The 20,913-nt window shown below is 42.6% G+C and overlaps 2 protein-coding genes, 1 non-coding gene and 1 pseudogene across 3 annotated transcripts; 3 read left to right on the forward strand and 1 right to left on the reverse strand.

Annotated features, from left to right (window-relative positions):
* The first annotated feature begins 720 nt into the window (after positions 1 to 720).
* On the forward strand, positions 721 to 6,517 carry LOC136551638 (receptor-like protein kinase At5g59670). The gene is made up of 13 exons (XM_066543194.1): positions 721 to 823; positions 945 to 1,488; positions 1,560 to 2,026; positions 2,324 to 2,462; positions 2,567 to 2,638; positions 3,295 to 3,366; positions 3,436 to 3,504; positions 3,661 to 3,812; positions 3,896 to 4,158; positions 4,304 to 4,430; positions 4,721 to 4,789; positions 4,883 to 5,072; positions 5,271 to 6,517. Exons 1-13 carry the CDS (start codon positions 748 to 750, stop codon positions 5,680 to 5,682), a joined length of 2,652 nt encoding a protein of 883 aa, XP_066399291.1. The 5' UTR covers positions 721 to 747; the 3' UTR covers positions 5,683 to 6,517.
* On the forward strand, positions 6,053 to 6,125 carry TRNAF-GAA (transfer RNA phenylalanine (anticodon GAA)). Its single transcript has one exon. It is a non-coding gene; the product is annotated as a tRNA-Phe (tRNA).
* Positions 6,518 to 6,653: 136 nt separating the features above from the next.
* LOC136551639 (histone acetyltransferase type B catalytic subunit-like) lies at positions 6,654 to 10,929 on the forward strand. The gene is given in 12 exon segments (XM_066543195.1): positions 6,654 to 6,832; positions 7,540 to 7,581; positions 8,015 to 8,124; positions 8,228 to 8,296; positions 8,740 to 8,778; positions 8,871 to 8,944; positions 9,033 to 9,099; positions 9,428 to 9,506; positions 9,576 to 9,733; positions 9,978 to 10,421; positions 10,423 to 10,527; positions 10,529 to 10,929. Coding segments are annotated over 12 exon segments (1,398 nt in total). The 5' UTR covers positions 6,654 to 6,753; the 3' UTR covers positions 10,661 to 10,929.
* A 972-nt stretch (positions 10,930 to 11,901) lies between these two features.
* Positions 11,902 to 19,477, reverse strand: LOC136549771 (receptor-like protein kinase At5g59670; annotated as a pseudogene).
* Positions 19,478 to 20,913: the final 1,436 nt, after the last annotated feature.

Raw genomic sequence — 20,913 nt, forward strand, 5'->3', positions numbered from 1 at the left:
GTCCCTTGACCATATCTTCGACGACGAGGCCGTTGATGTACTTCCAACATGTCAAATGCGTCTTTGAGAAGTTCTAGTGGCATTGGATCATGCGACATTTCCAAGTTGTGGTGCCTGTTGTTAAGGATGATTGGCAAGGGTTAACCTGTTTTTGCCCGGCTCTGTTAAGATTGTTGTAGTAGTGGTTAAGGATGATTGGCAACGGTTATGTTCTAGAGACTTGCATGTAAACAGAGATATATAATTGTGCTACCTTACCTGAAATTAGTAGAATCCAAAAAAAAACCTAGAAAATAGAAATGGACAATATAATGGTAAGTTTTGTTTCGGATGTGTTGGATTAAAAGACTAATTGTAATAACCAGTTGCACTAATTAATTAATTTAAGACGTGTTGACGTGTTGTTTTAAAAGGCAAACTCATTCGCACGTGTTGATTGGTTGATCCGTTCCGTTCCACGGGTTCATGCACATACGCAGAGCCACAAGCAAGAGGGCATGCGCGCGTGTGCATACCGCAGACCGCGTATCATCAGTTATTAGAAGACGTTAGGTGCATATCATCTCCATTCATAGAATCATTAGTTTCTGGTCAAAGGGTTCTATCCCCACGGTCCGAGTTTTTTTATATATAATATAATGATTTACAAATGGAGGAGCATATATATAAGCATGAGGCCATCGCCGTTAATCGCAACCATAACAGCAAGAAGCAGGCCGGCGGCTAGCAAGTAGTCTGAAACTCTGAATGGCGTTCTTGGTTTTATTGGCTGCATTGTTGGTGTTAGCCGCCCCGGCGGTTCATGTCGTCGGGCAGCGAAAAGGTTTCTCTCGTTTCATTTCATCAAGCCTCGTCGGTTCACTAGTGCATCGATCGATCGTAGATTTCATATGCGCTGCAGCCCTGCATATATATATCGATCGTGTGAGCATTATTATCTGCAGGCTTCGTGAGCATCGACTGCGGCCTGGATGCCAGCTCGGGGAGCTACACGGACACCAAGACAGGCATCGAGTACGAACCCGACGACCCGTACATCGACGCCGGCGCCGGCGAGAACCACAGGCTATCGGCCGACTACGACGTCTATCTGCGCCGCTATCAGACGCTGAGGAGCTTCCCGTCCGGCGTGCGGAACTGCTACGCGCTCCCCACCGTGGCCGGGACCAAGTACCTGCTGCGGGCGGAGTTCGAGTACGGCAACTACGACGGCAAGAACAGCTCGTCGCTGGAGTTCGACCTGCACCTGGGGGCCAACCGCTGGCGCACCGCGAAGCTGCCGGAGTTCGAGGACGAGCACGAGGTGGTCTTTGTCGCGTGGGCGGGGTGGGCGCCCTTCTGCCTGGTGAACACCGGCCGCGGCACGCCGTTCGTGAGCGTCGTGGAGCTCAGGCCGCTCGTCGCGGTGCTCTATCCGCAGGCCGCACGACCCGGCCTCTTCTCGACCACGTACAAACGGCTAAACATGGGGGCAAGCAGTATCATACGGTATGTTAAACATACATACGTGTAGTTATCAACCATAACCCATTCTGATGACTGACGATGATTTGGTGAAGGTATCCTGAGGATCCATACGACCGTTTTTGGTACCCGGTGGAGAACGCTAACCCACGGTGGGTGAACCTCTCGGCCCCGGCAGGGTCTATTCAGGTGGACATCACTTCCCCCGTGCCGTCGGTCGTTCTGCAGACGGCCGTCGCGGCGGCCGGCAACGACACGGCGCTGACAGCCGTAACGTGGCGCGACGACAGCGAGTACTCGTTCACGACGCTGGAGCACTACGCCGACTTCCAGAACACCCAGCTCCGGCAGTTCGACAGCTACTCGGGAACGGTGTACGAGTCGTACAAGCCCCCGTACCTGACCCGAGGCACTCTGTACACAGAGTCCTTCAAGGCTGCCGACGGCAGCTACAACATCACTCTGGTTGCGACCAACACCTCCGTGCTGCCTCCCATGATCAATGCGCTCGAGATCTACCTTCTCGTCCCGTACAAGAACCCGACGACACTCCCTAGTGACTGTAAGTGCTACTCTGTTTACTTCCAATCCAATCGTAAAAGGGCCTTGCAAATGTTGGCACTTGGGCGCGCCCTTCGTCCTGACCATCTATCCGTCTTGACCGACCCTGCGCGCCCAACGTGCTCGATAGAATGTCGCTCAACGTTATGGGTCATGGCACTTATGAACTGGGTCTGACAATGAAGCCAGCATATATATTGGAATGGCTTGCCAAGAATGGTTCCGGAAGTCATGTATCTGGGTGTTCGAACACCCAGTTCTCAAACATAAGTCATGACCATATTTTTTTGCATGCCAGTTGACGCCATCATGGCTATCAAAAAGGAGTATGGAGTGACGAAAAACTGGATGGGTGATCCATGTTTCCCAACCAATTATACTTGGGATGGCGTGAAATGCGGCAATACAAATGGCAACACCACGAGGATAACATCGTTGTGAGTATCTGGAACATTATTTACCAGGTTCACATCGTGATACTAATTGTGTTAGTATATTATTAGCGCATTTGATTTATGTTGAATTGCAAATTCTCATGCAGAAATCTATCCAGCAGCTATTTGCATGGCGCGGTATCTAAGAATTTTGCGCTGCTCACGGCACTCCAGAATTTGTAAGTGCTATCTAACAGACTAATGATGTCCTCTGCTTTCATTATTTATTTATGTGCCCAGAGTCCACGTTCCATGAGACCATGACTGACGTTTACATTCTGCTACATGTGATCAAGATTTGTTAGGTCCAACATGTTAGTTTATTGGATCAGTCCAAACATTTGTTGTAATGAATCCAGATTACAGTTACAGCCTTACGGCCTCTGTAAAGTAACAATACCATACACCACTCTCCCTTAGTTCAAGTTTAGGAGAGCCTCTTCTCTGTTTTTTTACAGCATGTATATTTGGCATAACTGCATTGTCATCTTTTCCAATTAATAAATTAAGTCACTCTCTCTGGTTAAATTTGACAATGTTTAATTTACCCTCCTCTATTGATCAAACGGCTCCATCAAATTTAAATGGACATGGTGCAATTAGAAAATCTGTTGATGAGCCACAGCATACTCCGGATCATGTTCCCAATGGCTGAACTATAATAAGGCTTTTATTTCCTAACATTAGCTGATATGTCATAAATCATGCAATAGAATGGTAAAACCTTAGATGTTTTTCAAATTCCCTTCATATAGAGTTTGAATCGACTCCTATGCCAAATTCTCAATGCCTGAAATTCTGAACCCTGCTTGCTCACACTGTGCAAATGTTTCAGAGATTTATCTTACAACAACTTAAGCGGCTCAATACCTGATTCCATACCAAGTTTGACTTCCCTAAGAGTTCTGTAAGTATATATTTGTTGAAAATAATTACCAATCCAAGGACTTTGCTAACCACCTTTCACTTTCTACAGAAATGTATCTGGCAACCAGCTCAGTGATGACTCCCTATGTAAAAATTATAATGGGTCACTTATTTTCAGGTTTTGATTTTCTTCTTGCTGTTTCTTTTTCCCATTAATATGCTTGTGAACTTTTGGATAGTATATCTGTTTCTAGGATCTCTAACCAAGTGAACAGTCAAAGACAACTCCCCCTCCCTGAGTAAACTATGACCTTGTTGTTCTTATGTATTTCAGACATGATTCTAGTAAAAGTACGTGCAACAAAAAGATAACTGCATCAAGGAAAAGCACCGTTATCTTAGTTACTTCAGTTGTGGTTGCTGTGCTGGTTGTATCTGCAATTGTTCTTGCATATTTCATCTGTAGAGCAAAAAGGAATTCTGCTGGTGTGCATCCTGTCGCCCTATCCAGAATTACCATGTATGTGTATTTTCATTTTATTATTCTTATATCATACTCGTGCAACCAGTTTCTGTAGATGATCACACAAGAAATGCGCAACTCGAGATTGCTCCAAGAAGTAGAACAAATCAAGGGGATCACCTGCAAGATAACGAGAATAGGCGGTTCACATATAAAGACCTGGAAAAGTTCACTGATAATTTTAAACAGTTCATAGGACAAGGAGGCTTTGGAGTTGTCTATTTTGGCCATTTAGAAGATGGTACTGAGGTTGCTGTCAAGATGCGCTCCGAGTCTTCATCGCATGGGCTAGATGAATTTTTAGCTGAGGTATGAGTCACCATGAAATATTCATGAGTCAAGACACATTAGAAATGCATGGCATACATGTGAATAAACTGCATGAGCCACAGCACAGAAGGAGCTTATTTGGCAACTAATATATCTTTCCTATGCGTGTCATCTGGTTACATAGGTTCAGAGCCTGACAAAGGTGCATCACAGGAACATCGTTTCTTTGGTTGGTTACTGCTGGGAGAAAGATCATTTAGCACTTGTTTATGAGTACATGTCTCAAGGCAATCTTTATGATCATCTGAGAGGTTTGACTTCCTAACTTATTTGACAAGACAATGTAACATTTCATCTTAAGGTAGTTCTGAAAATAAATATAATTGTATTACTTTTCATGTGCCAATTTTAAAATAGTTTTGCGTACATTAATGGTCAAATTTGAACATTCAAATTTTAAAGCCTCATTTATTTCCAAATAGTGGCACTACTGATTAAGAAGTGAACAGCTATGTGACAGTTTTAAAATGGCACCTTTAGTATCTTCTGAACTTGACATATGAAGTTGTTAACACAGTTGTGCTCTGTTAATACAATGAAGGTGAAATTGCTGCTGCTGAAGCCTTGAACTGGGAAACACGTGTACGAATAGTTCTCGAAGCTGCACAAGGTATGCTCCAATGAATAACACATATAGCCAACTCATTTCTTTTAAGCAAATCTGCCATTTGTTCTTCACCTCCTGGCATTATTCCTGTTGTAGGTCTGGATTATTTGCACAAAGGATGCAGCCCACCAATAATTCACCGGGATGTGAAGAGCAGCAACATACTCTTGGGTCAGAATCTGCAAGCTAAAGTAGCAGATTTGGGACTTAGCAAAACATATATTAGCGATGGCCATACTCACATTTCAGCCACAGCAGCTGGCACGGCTGGTTACATGGACCCAGAGTATGTCTCTCTCCCTGTTTATGCTATAACATTTTGGTAGTACTTTTATACTTTCATTCCTTGTTCTTGTTGCTTGTATTCCACTGAGAAGTAGTATGCAAGAAAACTGGCATTTGTCATGCGACCTTTAGATTTAAATAACAACATGAGGATTGAGGATTTCCTTTTGATGTCCTTGGTTACTGCTGTTTCTTCCAGGTACTACTTCACCGGAAGGCTCACCGAGAGCAGCGACGTGTACAGCTTCGGAGTCGTCCTACTCGAGGCAGCCACCGGGGAGCCTCCGCTGGTGCCAGGCCAGGGCCACATCGTCCAGCGCGTCAAACAGAGGGTCTCCACTACCGGCGACATCGGCTCGGTCGCCGACCCGAGGCTCGGAGCCGCCTACGACGTCAACTCCATGTGGAAGGTGGTTGACACCGCCATGGCGTGCACGGCGGAGTCCGGCGCCGGGAGGCCGACGATGGGCGAAGTGGTGGCGCAGCTCAAGGACAGCCTCGCGCTGGAGTATGCTCGCGACAACGACGATGACCGCAGCGTCCCGGCGAGCATTGCCGCCAGCGATAGCGCGGCTTTTATGATGTCCGGGTTTGGTCCGTCGGCGAGGTGAAGCTTTTTTACATCATCAGTGCATGGTCTTGGGTCTGAGTTTGGTTCCTTGCTGGTGCTGCTTCTCTACTCCACAGCACGTTTCCAACGGGCTTGCCATAGACTAGTAGTATTTGTTTGCCATTGTTTTGTATCTCTCTCTCTCTCTCTCTATATATATATACTCATGTGTACAGTTAGAAGATTTTATAAATGTCATCATAATCCGTGTAGGATTGTATGATTTAATCAATTGTTTGCTATTTCTAATTCATAGTGAAATGTACAATTGTGTTTAATTACAGTACGGGACCATATCGTTTCATTTGTTGCCACAATTTGGTGACCCATATTTACCAACATGAATGATTCTTTATAAGAACTACTAGATGGCGGGGATAGCTCAGTTGGGAGAGCGTCAGACTGAAGATCTGAAGGTCGCGTGTTCGATCCACGCTCACCGCAAGTTTTTCCTTTTTTATTTAACCCTTTCTTTTTTACCCTTTGTCAACCCAGGTTTTTTATTTTAACCCTTTCTTTTTGTATTTAACCCTTTCTTTTTTAATTTTATTTACCCTTTGTCAACCCAAGTTTTTTTTTATTATAACCCTTTCTTTTTTACTTTTTTTACTATTTGTCAACCCAAGAATTCACGGCAAGTTTTTTTATCATTTTTTTTATTTCCTGCCCTTGCCAACCCAAATCTTTTTTTCCTTTTTACCCAGACCCCAAGAATTCTCCACAAGTTTTCATTTTAGTCTTTGTCAACCGAAAAAAAATAACTCATCCTTTTTACCTTTCTCTCCCTGCATTACTTTTTTGGTAAAAAAACTTTTCCTTTTTACCCTTTCTTCACCAGCAAAAAAAAAAAAATTAACTCTTCTTTTTCACCCTTTCTCCACCCGCAATATTTTTGGAGCACCCAATTGGCCAGTTGCCAGCTCGCGCCGCCCGCCCCCGCGCCAGCAGGCCGCAGCCATCGATTCCCCATTTCTTTCCCGCCTCCTCCTCCCGCCTCTTCCCCTCCCCCAAACCCCCCAAACCCTAGCTGGCTAAACGACCCCGCGCACAGGCCCCCGTCCTCCCCTCGCCCATGGCGCTCAAGCAGAAGGGCACCGATGCCGCCGCCGCCGATCCCAAGAAGCGCCGCCGCGTCGGCTTCTCCGGCACCGGTACCAAACTCGACCCACGCATCACCCTCTCATTTCCGGCGATTCGTGCGTCTGGCGGCGAGTCCGGCGCTGCAGGTCCCATTCGTGTTGTGACGCGGCGGCTGTCTTGTTGGGCTGCGGCGTGCGTTCATTTTTATGTTTATTTTTGGCCTGGCGGCTTACGCTGGGGTCGTCCCGCCATGGATCTACGTGCGGAGCGCGACCGAGATCGTTGTGCTTCTCACTAGATGTGTCTGCCTTGCTTAATTTGTTGGTTGCGACATTGAAGCGTGGGGAGTTTATTCTCTTTTAGTCAAAAGGGGTGGGAAAGAAGTTGCTAAATTGTTAGGCTTTGCCCTGTTTTCTGTACTGAGGTTGTGCATTGTCCGTAATGAATTGCTTGTCTGCCTGTGGAGAATTGGATCTGGCCCTCCTTTGCTTGGTTAAGCCCTGATGCACTGTCTTTAGAGGTTTTGGATAGTCACACAGGTTAAAATGTGATAGGAAATGGTGAACCTCTCCACCTTTTGCATTCTATTCATTCTTACGTTTTCCCCTATTTTGCTTTCTTTGTGGAGTGCACTTGGCATAATTCAAACTGTGGACCTGTTTTGCCTTTTGCAAACATGAAGAGACATCAGACATTTGTGGTTCTATCAGTCCCATAAGGATTGCTCTTTGAGATACAATATTATAAGTTAAATTGCGCTGTTTGTTCATCTGTGCAGATGCTGGTGTTGAGGCAAATGAGTGTATGAAAGTGTTTCTAGGTATGGAATTGCTTTCAGCATCCCTCTGCAAATTGCAATTTTTAGCAACTATTACACCCCTTCTGCGGCGGGCCTGGTGCAAGCGGTAGAGTCTTACCGCCTGTGATCGGAAGGTCCCGGGTTCGAGTCGCGGTCTCCTCGCATTGCACAAGCGAGGGTAAGGCTTGCCACTGACACCCTTCCCCAGACCCCGCACAGAGCGGGAGCTCTCTGCACTGGGTACGCCCTTTATTACACCCCTTCTGTATGTACTATGTATGCTTGTCCCTTTGTCTCATATTCCCACTAGCTTACTATAACTCTTTTCACATATTGAAGTTTTTCGGTTACTAGCAATTTCACAAATTTTATGTTTATACTCAGTGAATCATAATCCTGTTAATTTGGTTCCTTCAGATTCTTCATTTTTTTTCTTGCATTGGTTTTATGGCAGTAAGGAATCCAGACGAGGTGGGCTCTGTAGACTGCACTTCTATTGTGCCGTTTGACCTAAACCATTTTTTTGGTGAAGATGGAAAGATATATGGTTACAAAAATCTTAAGGTAAAGGACTGTTATTGAAATAACAGACTCCAGCCCTTTCTCCCACTAGGTTGACATGTTAGTTGTCTGACATGATTGTATTTGATGTGCTTGTTTGTTACAGATAAATGTGTGGATAAGTGCGAAATCATTCCATGGATACGCTGATATTTCATTTGACGAAACATCTGATGTGAGTACTAGTTCATCAAAGAATACTCAAGTAACTATGTTGTTATGAGCCTGTTTGATTATAGCATTCCATATGTATAGAACTTTGATTTCTTTATGGGTATAGATGTTTTTTTTAATAAAACTTTTAGCATGTGCAGTTACTGCATATGATTGCCAGCTGTAATTGATACTCCTTTAAAATGCTTTCTGAATCCAAACTGCAAAGAAGCTGTTGATACTTCTGTTGTTTACAAACTTGTCCCTTGTAATTGTAACCTTTGACTTGTTTTACATTTATGTCCATTTCTTTGATGTATCAATGACACCTCACAGAAACCATCTCTAACCTCGAACCATAATTCCTCATCTTAGATTTTAAAATTTCAGTTGACATATATTTGTTAGTAGCTGTAACTGGTTTCCTCAAGTCAATGACAAAGCATTTTTGCTGATATCTTCCAGGGAGGGAAAGGAATAACAGATCTAAAGCCTGTTCTTCAGGTCTGTTTTGTCCATAATGTTCTTATATAACTACAGACAACCTCTGTGCATAATGTTTCCTATCTCCTAAGCTTTTTTTTATTCTATAACAGAACATTTTTGGAGAAAACTTGGTAGAAAAAGAGGAATTTCTGCATACATTTTCGAAGGAATGTGAATATATCAGGTACTCTTGTTTCTGAACAAGTATGCTGCAGCAGTATTATTTGTTGCTTCAGGAAGCATGATATAGTTACTTTCTCTTACTGCTACAGAACTGCAGTGACAAATGGTAGTGCCATTAAGCTTGATGGCTTATATGAATCAGACCCAGCAGTTGAGGTAATTTTCCCCCTATAATCCTATGCATTTGTGATTTTGATTTGTAACACTTATTTAACTTTGTTCTCTGATTTCAACTCATCCAATTAAATTGAATTTGATCATGTTTACCCTATAATTTAGGACACTGTTCTCAAAATCAATATAAAGTCCAATCACTTACTCTGTTAAAATGCATATATTTTTCCATATTCAGAATGTTTAATCTGGTGTGTAGTATGAATCTGTTAGATCCATTGAAATTTATATTCAGTCTATTCTCTGTTGTTCAAAATGTTTCCTATTCAGTTCCCATCAATTTTGATATTGATTTGCATATAATTCCCAGATTGTTCGAGTTGAGCTCCAAGGTGCTGCTGCATTTCTTTATTCTCGTCTGGTACCGCTTATTCTTCTTCTGGTTGAAGGTAACTGAAGGTTTTGAAATATAATTGTTATACTTGTGACTTCTATTTGCTTATATCATTGCACTCTAGGTTCCACGCCCATAGATATTGGAGAACATGGATGGGAAATGCTTCTGGTAGTAAAGAAGACAACACAAGAGGCCGTTTCGAAATTTGAACTGCTAGGTTTTGCAGCTGTCCATAACTTCTATCATTATCCTGAGAGTATTCGCTTGCGAATCAGCCAGGTTGGCCCTCTTACAGCTTTACTCTCTATTTACATCATTTATGTGGGGTGTCTAGTATTTAGTCCATTTCTTTGAAGTTATTCCATGGCACTGTAGGTTATTCTTTTTGCTTTTGCACCCATGGGCAGTCTGTTTTTTTTTTCAGATGTTAAACTGACATTGACAGTTGCATAACCAAATCTTTTGGAAAGTAAAGCAAGTTTTCGGTCTTGCTAGGTGCTTATAATTTTGTTGTATTTTTCAGATACTTGTCTTGCCACCTTATCAGGGTGAAGGCCATGGTCTTCGTCTTCTTGAAGCAATCAATTATATCGCACAGTCTGAGAACATATATGATGTAACCATAGAAGACCCTTCTGATTACCTGCAGTATGTGCGCTCATCTGTTGACTGCCTTTGTCTTCTCACGTTTGATCCGATCAAACCTGCACTCAGTGCTACTGTCTCGTCTCTGAAGGAGACCAACCTGTCAAAAAGGACTCACAGTTTGAGAATGGTTCCACCAGCTGAGCTGATGGAGACTGTCCGTCAGAAGCTGAAGATCAACAAGAAACAGTTCCTCCGATGCTGGGAAATTCTAATCTTCCTAAGCCTTGACTCTCAGGATCATAAGAGCATGGACAACTTCAGGGCCTGCATATATGACCGCATCAAGGGGGAGATCCTTGGCAGTGCCTCTGGAACTAACTGGGAAGCGTCTATTGCAGATGTCAAGCAGTTCGAATGAGGAGTCTTTTGCTGTATATTGGACACAGGAGAGTGGGGACGCAGACGACCAAACTGTTGAGCAGCAAGCCAGAAGATCTCAAGACTCAGGAGCAGCAGCTCAATGAGCTCGTGGACAACCAAATGGAGGAGATTGTTGGGGTTGCCAAGAATGTCAATTCACGTGGCAAGGACAAGCTGGTGGAGCTGGTGGCTCCATGAATTTCGGTGATTACTAAGGCAGATGATGACGTTAAAATGCTGTTGAAGCTCACATGGTGAGATATCTTTTATGGGTTAGTTTCTGGGTAGAAAGGGAAATGTTTGGTTATGACACTGTCATCGTAGTGTTAGAACCAATACAAACCTAGGCACTGAGTAGATTTTGTCACGGCAGATTGTTATGTACTTCAATTCTGGAATCTTTGTTGAGGATGCTATTTTATAGATCGCTTGGTAACCATGCCAAATCTCAGAAGTCATAAGTGTTCCATTTCCATGCACTACTTCCCATTCAGCCTGAGGCATCGATTTAATTTTTAGGGTGATCACTGACTAGTGATCTGCTTATGATTAATGTGTAGTCGATACCTGTTTCCCGAGCGTATTTTGGGCTAGCTACATCAGCAAATGATATCGGTCCAACCATCTTAGCGAATGGAAAGGGCACAACCTTTTTCAGACCTTCGGATACAAACACGCAACATGTCTGTAAAAGTACAAACAAGCAAAGCATGTGCTCACAGTACCGAGAGAACTGGAATACAAACACCACGTGCTATGAAGAAACTTTGGCACACACAAACACTAGTGTCGACGCCACATTATTTCTTCAAAACACTCATTTCGGCTTCCAGTTGTGCCATCAAGGAGCCAGATTCAGGTACACTGGTACATGCACTGATTTATGTTTGCCAATGGATTGAATCTGAATCAGAGCTTTCAACCTGGGATTATATGCAAGTTTCCTTTCTATATTTATAGACTAGGGATTTGGGGAACTTTTAGTTTGCCATTGCAAATTTAATTTGGAGAAGCCAATAAAAACTAAAATATTCAATGTAAGGGTGCTGAGGGCCTGTTTGGAATGTAGGAATTTTACAGGAATCATGCAGAATTTTCACATGAATCAGTTTAATTTCATAGGAAAAAAACACAACAGGAAATTTTTCCGTGTCCCAAACAGGCCCTGAACATTCAAATAAATCTGTAACAAGGAGAGAAAACTCGTAACAGTCAAACTAAATAACAGACACAACATAAATTCTAATTTTAGTGACAACAATGATCACGAAAAAAGTAAACAGGGATGTAAGAAAGATAGCTATCTAAGCAGATAATATTGTGATAATTCAACCAGTAAAATACACGAATAAAAGTGTAATCGTGGTGGCAATAGGATATCTAAGGAAAAATGTTTGAAATTGAACAGAGCTATGCATGGTGGAATGGAAAGGCTCACGCTCAATTTCTGGATCCCTCGCTTCAAATTAATCAATCCTTTATGTTATTAGTACGATGCAATTACATACAAATATGGGAAATATTTGTCACAAATACTTACAGAAGCCTGGGGAGTTCATAATATCTGGATTCTGGAGAAGCTGCAAGCTCACACCAAACCTTATTACTCTCGCACACAGGCGTGGACTCTCGAAGTCCTTACACACACAAGCAATTGCAGATTCAAAACAGCACACAGTTATACACTAGAGTGTCTTCACATGACAAGGAGTTCACCAAAAACCCATTGTAGACTTTTAGTAGAGACGCATCAACTATGAACCAAATCCAGGTACAGGCACAGCTTCATCTTGCCAATGGACGAAACGTGGACTCCATAGCTTCTATATCACTCCCTCGGCTTACCCTGATGCTACTGTCCTTCTCACGAGTTTCCTCCAACGCCAGGCTCTCCTTCAACTGTATCACAACTGTGGCCATCGTTGGCCTTTGAGCAGCAGAATCCGCGGTGCACATCACAGCGGTGTCGATTACCTTCCACATGGAGCTGATGTCATAGGCACTTCCAAGTCGCAGATCAGCAATTGAGCCGATGTCACCAGTGGCAATCTTCTGTTTAACACGACGAATGATGTGGCCATGGCCTGGCACTATTGGGGGCTCGCCGGTGGCTACCTCAAGCAGAACAACTCCGAAGCTGTACACATCACTGCTCTCAGTGAGCCTTCCAGTGTGGTAGTACCTGAAGAAACAGCAACAAGAAATTCAAGAGAAACACTTCATACCAGCAGCTACGCCTCACTACAGCTACGCTACATGCGTGCTCACAAAACACAGCACCAGACAAGCCTAATTTTATTGAATAAGAAAATTGCGAGAAAATGAAACCATGTTGCCTGTATTAAGGCGAGTTTTACTAGTTTTCTTTCATTTAGTACTCATTCAGAAATAAGCTACATGGAAAAATTCCAAAATGTTAATATAATACACAGGGAAAGATAATACATACTCAGGGTCCATGTAACCAGCTGTGCCAGCTGCAGTGGCTGATATGTGAGTTTGTGTATCGCTAAGATATGTCTTGGAAAGTCCAAAATCTGCTATTTTAGCTTGCAGATTTTGACCCAAGAGAATGTTGTTGGTCTTCACATCACGATGAACTATTGGCAAATTGCAACCTTTGTGCAGATAATCCAAGCCTTTATATATCACAGGAAATGCCAAAAAATGAGAATAACAATAATGACCATATGAATGATTTGCTTAATTACAGTTTTCTTGATGTGCTTTGTTGGGGCATACCTTGTGCAGCTTCAAGCACTACTTGTACACGTTTCCTCCAGTTCAAGGCTTCAGAAACACCATTTTTACCTTCAATGTTTTAACATAACAGAACAATTTAAAAGCTTCACGTGTCAATTTCAACAAATTTATGGAATGTTTTCTTTTCCTAGTTTTGATATAATCTTCTATAATGGAATTGCAATATAGTTAATAACCAAAATAAAACCGATCCTCTAACATACACATTAGCTGAAATCGTACACTAAACTAAATAAAGGTAACTAGATGTAGCTCACAGCATCAAGTCACCCCTCATCCCAATGTTAAGATGTACTGATGATATAAGCAGGATGCTAGCAAATATTTCGCAACCATGCTGTCACTAAGGATTAGGCACTTCAGTAGGAAGACGTGTAGATACCCCACAAAAGGCTTCTAATTTTTCAGATACCAGAATTATTTATAAGTCAGTCAAGATAGTTTCTCAGGTCCAAACCATGCATAGATATTTCAAAAGCAAATTGAATAGGTCACATAGCTGGTTATGCCTAAACAATACTCAATAGGCTTTCCATAGACATACCTCTCAGATGATCAAAAAGACTGCCCTGAGACATGTACTCATACACCAGTGCCAAATGATGTTTCTCCCAGCAGTAACCAATCAAAGACACTAGATTCCTGTGATGCACCTTTGTCAAGCTCTGGACCTATGTAACAAGGTACGAAACATATATTATTTGGTTAAATTGATAATATGCTCTTTTTTCTAGGCCACTGAAATTTGGTACCTCAGCTAAAAATTCATCAAGCCCATGTGATGATGATTCAGACCGCATCTTGACAGCAACCTCGGTGCTGTCTTCCAAACAGCCATAGTAGACGGGCCCGAAACCTCCTTGTCCTATGAACTTCTTGAAATTATCAGTGAACTTCTCGAGCTCTTTGTATGTGAACCGGACGATTCTCAGTTTTATTCAGGTTGTACCCATGACCTTTTTTGCTTGCTGAAGCATTATCAGGTTCTGGATCTCTTGTTGGGCCATGTATGGGGACTGGTTGCACTAGTATCAGATAAGAAAGGTCAAGTATTATAAATTGAAAGCGTTAATACATGTCAGTAAAGAATTGAGCAACAGGATGCACACCATTAGGCTTTCTTTTCTGCCACCAGATGAAATATGCAAGAAGTAAAATTACTACCAACACAGGAACCACTACTGAAATAGCTATGATAGCTACTTTATTTCTTTGCGGACTTGGAGAAGGTTTGTTGCATACAGAGCCACCATCATGTCTGAAAGTATAGAAAATCAGAACTGGGTCTATTTTCGAGGAGAAAATGTCTTAAACAGTAACTTGTTTGAAGGTCACAGCAAGAGATACAATACAAAACTCAGAAGCATATTAATGGAATGGATATTGAGAAAAAATCAAAACCTGAAAATAAGTGGTCCAGTATAATTTTTACATAGGGACTCGTCACTCAGCTGGTTGCCAGATACATTTCTGTAGAAAGTGAAAGGTGATTGGTAACATCCTTGGGTTGGTAATAATTTGCGACAAATATACACTTACAGAACTTGTAGGGAAGGCAAACTTGGTAGGGAATCAGGTATTGACCCGCTCAACTGGTTGTAAGATAAATCTCTGAAACATTTGCACAACTATAGTAAGGCAAAAAGTACATAGATAATCAATTCAAACTCTACAGAAAAGGAATTTAACATATCAAGCTAGTAGTAGGAATTAAAAGCTTTGTAGTTCAATCATGGGAGTGGGAACATAGTCCTGACAAGTATGCTCTGGTACATCAATTAATTTTCTAATAGCATTATGTCCATTTAAATTTGCTGGATCCATTTGATAAAAACAAAAGAGCAAGGTACATTAAATATTGATAAATTAAACATAAAGAGTGATTCAATTCATTAATTCGAAAAGATGACAATATAGTTATGTCAAACATGGTGTCACAAAAAAGACTCTCCATTTAAGGCCTTGTTTTGGAGGGCTCCTCTAGAGGAGCTGGAGCCATTTTGGAGGAGTCACAATTTGTGGCTCCTTCAGAACAGCTCTGGCTCCTTTTTTCATTGAAAAACGGCTCCTCCTATTAAACTGTTTGGTAGGGCTCCTCCGCAGCCGGAGGAGCTAGAGAGGAGCCCTACCAAACGGGGCCTAAATTTGCTAGAGCCCTTTGATCAAAACTAAAGAGCAAGGTACATTAAATATTGATAAATATAAACATAAAAGAGATTTATTTTATTAATTGAAAAAGATGACCATGCAGTTATGCCATACATGTTGTCACAAAAAAGTCTCTCCTACTATGCCTCATGCATTTGATTGGCAACTACAGATTCGAAACAGAACAAGACACGCACGAAAATGAGGTGGAATGTATGCTACTACAGTAGAACCCAACATAAGTTCTATCTCCTCAGTATAGAGGCTTGAGCTTGAGAAGAGTGGTTTATGGTACTATGGTTTTACAGAGGCCTGTAGTTATTAGCGCAGAACACATAAGCCAAAGAAACTGACTTATCATGATCCCAAGTAGTAGAATGGGATGGCCAGTCATGGAATGTGAACCCTTGGGACATAAACAATGAAAGCAGAGGACATTAGCCTGCTGTTATATAGCACTTACAAAGTCTTGAGTGCTGTGAGAAGTGTAAAATTCTTAGATATTGTGCCATGTAACGAGCTGTTGGAGAGATCTCTGCATGAGAATTTGTAATTCAACATAAATCAGTTATCGAATCCACTAGTAATATATTAGCACATAGGAGATCATGGTGTAGGACCTCCTCAATAATGTATCAGATACTCACAGTGATGTAATCCTCGATGTGTTGCCGCTTGCATTGCTGCATTTCACGCCCTCCCAAGTATATTTGGTTGGAAAGCATGGATCACCCATCCAGTTTTTCTTCACTCCATACTCGATTTTGATAGCCATGATGGCGTCAACTAGCATGCAAAAATATGGTCATGACTATGTTTGGGAAGTGGGTCTAATCACCTATACAAGAATTACAAAATAACAGCATAAACAAGAGAGGAAAAGGGGAACAGTCAATTCGAATTAGTAGAATCTTTGACAAACCATTTTAGCATCCTGGCTTCAGACCCAATTCAGTGCCACAACCTTAAGCGACATTTAATCGAGCACGTTGGGTACAAGGGTAGGCGCAAGGTATGGCGCATCAGGTGGGCGTTGCGATTGGAAGCTAAGACGATGGGCGCGCCGCGCGTGCGGGGACGGATGCTAAATCGCCCAGCTCGCCCCCGCCGCCTCCGCGTTCTAGAGGGTGAGGTCGTTGCCACCCTCGTTGCTGGAGTCGCCGCCACCATACAGCAGGAAGGAGATGGAAGAGAGACATGAAACATGGAAGGTTCTTCCGTGACCGTGCAGGCGTGCAGCCATGCTCAACTTGTATGGAAGCGAGCAAAGCATAGTGTAGCCACCCACCCATGCTTGTACATACACATGTATTGGTATTGAAAGGGAGTTGAGTTTATTTATCCAAAAGCTTTGGTAGTAGTCGATATATTTAATTTACCAATTAATTTGAAAGTATGAACTCTATTTTTTGGCATCCTTGTCCAAGATATAAGGCCCAGTATCACATGTGATTTTTTTTTTGCTACTGTGGCAAAGCATTTGATAGGACAGAGAAGAAAGTTGTATCATGTGGTAGGACATAGAAGAAAGTTGTATCATGTGGTTAAAAAAAACTCACGGGAAGTTGAACTTATAGGACCTAAGGAGTGCTATTCAGACCACCTAACTGACTTAGCTAGAGGGCCGTTCACTATCACATGGTTGATATAACCTTGCCTTGGTACCATACTCATACTCTCGAACACAAAATCTAATGAAGTTGACGTACTCTCATAGACACAGTGCCACAACAATTAGTTATTTTGAAAAATCCCTACGTAACGATAATATATATGGTTGTCCCCTACACACCAATGTAATGACATTTCTGTTTTTTTAGATAATTGTAATGACATTTCTATGAAATGATAATCTTGGATACAATATGCACCGGGAATATCACAAATGATTGCACCAAACCTAATCCTTTTAGAGTTTTATTAGTTTGTCACTACGAGCTCACATCTGGTTCAATAGGATATAGACAGAGCCCGTGGTGCATGCCCAACGTTTGGTAATATATTTGGGTTTGTTTTCAACGATAAATAAAAAACATATAATTTATATATAGATGAACAAATGTGGGTTGCATTTGCAGTCATAGAAGTGTTGTAGTGTGTGTGAGTCTATGTACGAAGAAGATGGCTACCTGAACACATCCCATCCATCTGTATGTATAAGGTACGAAAATATATATAGTAGAGCGATACTTACTTTCATTCCAAATTATAAGTTGTTTTAGTTTTTAATACATTAATGTTTCTATTATATATCTAAACATCGTGTGTATTTCAATGTATATGTAGATAACATGATGTATGCATAAACAATGTATTTATAAAAGCTTATAATTTAGAACAGATCAAGTATATTTGAAGGTGAGTTTGAGGGAAGAGAGCCGAGCTGGCGAGCTTATACGGACTTACAATCTTGAGGGAGTGTCGTCGGAGTCTCGTACGGGACGCGAACGTAGATCTCGAGCGCATTGATCATCGGAGGCAGCACGGAGGCGTTGGTCGCAACCAGAGTGATGTCGTACTTGCCGTCGGTAGCTGTATAATTTTCAGCGTAGGCATGGGATGGAGTCAGGTACGATATGTTGTATGACTTGAGTTCTAGTCCCGATTCAGCATTCTTGTTGATGTAGATATCAAACTGTCGAAGTTGAGTGTCCTGGAAGTCGGCGAAGTGCAGGAGTATCATAAACGAGTACTTGGTTTGGTATTGCCACGTCCTCACGGTGAGCGCCGTGTCGTTGCCCGATGCCGCGACGGCCGTCTGCAGAATGCGCGAGGGCACGGCGTAACGATCACTGCTGCCCGACTGAATGGTCCGAGGGGTCGATACGATCACCCACCGTGGACTAGCATTGTCCATCGGCCACCAATAGCGGTCGTACCGATCATTAGGATACCTTCACCGATCGAGTTAGGAGAAAGTTAATTATTAAGCAGTTTGATTTGAGAATGACCGTAGTAGACATCCTAGGTTCTGAATGAATGAAAGAGTAAAAATTATGAATTTAGAAAAACCAAAACAAACGTGTACAATTTAATAAAATGGAGGGAGTATTTTTAATACCCTAACTATATGATACAAGATTGTTTTCAATCACAAATAACGGTCAATATTTGTTCTTTCGACTGCAGGGGGCAGGGCCCTAACTATATGAATTTAGAATCTAGTTTTCAACTGTTCATAACTAGCTACCATCATCAAATCTGAGCTTTTTGTTTTTCAGTTTTGCTATACATACGCTGTTGAGGGACACTCTTCTATCTGTAATGTTATTGTAAGAATATAATTTGCCATAATTCAGTTTCTATCACATGGAGAACCAATTGAAAGATGCATGTGACATACCGTATAGTTGAAACGCTTTCCCCCATGTTTCGCCGTGTGTACATAGATAAGATGACGCCTGGTGCGGCCTGGGGATAGAGGTCGTCCCCGAGCGGCCGGAGCTCCAGGACGGACACGAACGGCGTGCCACGGCCGGTGTTGACCAGGCACACCGGCGCCCACCCCGCCCACGCCACGAAGATCGCCTCGAACGCGTAGGTGTTCTTCGCATCCGCATAGACGGTTGTCCACAAGTTGGCTCCCAGGTGCAGGTCGAACTGCAGCGACGAGCTGTTCTTGCCGTCGTAGTTACCGTACGCGAAGAAGGCCCGCACCAGGTACCTGGTCCCGGCCACGGTGGGCAGCGCGTAGCAGTTCCGCTGCCCGGACGGGAAGCTCCTCAGCGTTTGATAGAGGTCCGACCACAAGCCCGCGAGCTCGGCGGCTATCCTGTGGTTCTCGCCGACGTCGATGTAGGAGCCGTCAGAGACGTAGAAGATGCCGGTCTCCCTGTCCGTGTAGCCGCTGTAGTTGGCGTCACGGCCGCAGTCGATGCTCAGAAAATCTGCATCCAGCACGATTCTTCATCAATAATTCCGAGGTCATATGATATGATCGACGCAGTGAAGCCAGAGATTGGTATACCTTGCTGGCTGACGGCGACAGGGGCAAATACCAGTAGTAACACCAAGAACGTGAGCGCCATCTTAATGGTCTGAGCTATGAGCGACGATCATCGCAGCACTAGCTAAGAGTAAGAGGCACTCTGTCTTAGTATTTATAGAGTTATATTACTATATATATGTCAGCATTCCATCCATAGAGAAAAAAAAATCTTCGTTGTTAATTAAAAACTGCTACCTTGACACGGTCAGTCAGAGAGTCAACCATCTCATTGCTGTTGCTGTTGCTGTTGTTGAGCAGTACAGGCGTCCAGACGTCTTGAAGGCTTCAAACCTCTGACCTGGCTCAGAAGACTGTCGCTATCCCGGGAACGGGAAAGCTGGTCGAACAATGTCGGCAGGGCGAGGAGACAACGGTTACAGCTTGCTGGTAAACGATTTGAGTTTGATGGTGTGGAAGAGACTGGCATCGTTGCCTACGTATGTCGTTACGTCCATCGAGTGAGAACGGAATGTGGTGGACGGTTCGTCCTGATCCCAGCTCTGAACTTTGAACATCTGAAAAAACTGAACAAACTCTGAACTTAGCAGAATTTCTGATTGACGTGGTCCAAGATTCGATGCAGGTACAGCATTAAGCTTTTTCAGAACTCAGATACAGAGCTTCATATGGGGTTGCTTGCAGATGCTAGACCTTTCCATGGAAAATATGCTGAATATTTTTTGGTTTTTAAAAGAGCCTGTCTACTACATAACCACGTGTTTTATACAGTTTCAACACATAAATTTTTTTTGCACCATAGGATTAAGATCCAACAGCCTCCATTCTTCTTCTACCTCCAGCCTCCAATGATCACATATCACAATTTTTTTTTCTATGGAAGGACAAATCACAGATCCGCCGCCGCCGCCACTGCCATGGCCGGCGGGGGCGCGGGCGCCGGTGCCGGTGGTCACCGGTGAGAAAGAGAGAGGGAGAGAGATAAAAAAATCCATATGTTTTTTTTGTGTGCTAAAACACATGTGTGTTGTATAGTATTTCTGTTTAAAAAAAAGGGGACTGTCTACCCATTGTTTGGTCATTTCAAAGACCATCAACAACCGAGTGTTCACGGGCCTGGAAACAACCGAAATCAAAGGAAAAAGAAATCAACTGTTTTGTAGATGTATCATAATACGATTTTTAGACCGTGAGATTATAATCTGACAGCTTTTATACTTTATTGTTTGCCATTATGGGCCATAGCACACGAGAGAAGCACCTAATAATAGATTTTGGCCCCACATGGGTGCTCTAGAAGCACGAACATACAAACGCAACTTCTGTATCATGTGAAAAATACAGCTGCAGAAAAATAATTTGGAAGAAAAAATGTGTTACAAAAGTAAGGACAAATTAATTTAAAAAATGTCATAAAAATCATCACCACTATTTATTATGCCTGTCATGGCTCTATTTTTTTAAAGACCACAACACTAATTAGGAAGCAACAAAAATAAAAAACGGCATTGTGATCATATAAGAACAAGCTGCTAATTGGAGGTTCAATTATTAAAAAAAAAACAAGGTGTCATCTAGAGATCATAAACACCCC

This window comes from Miscanthus floridulus, chromosome 4, assembly GCF_019320115.1.
Source record: "Miscanthus floridulus cultivar M001 chromosome 4, ASM1932011v1, whole genome shotgun sequence".
NCBI lineage: Eukaryota > Viridiplantae > Streptophyta > Magnoliopsida > Poales > Poaceae > Miscanthus > Miscanthus floridulus.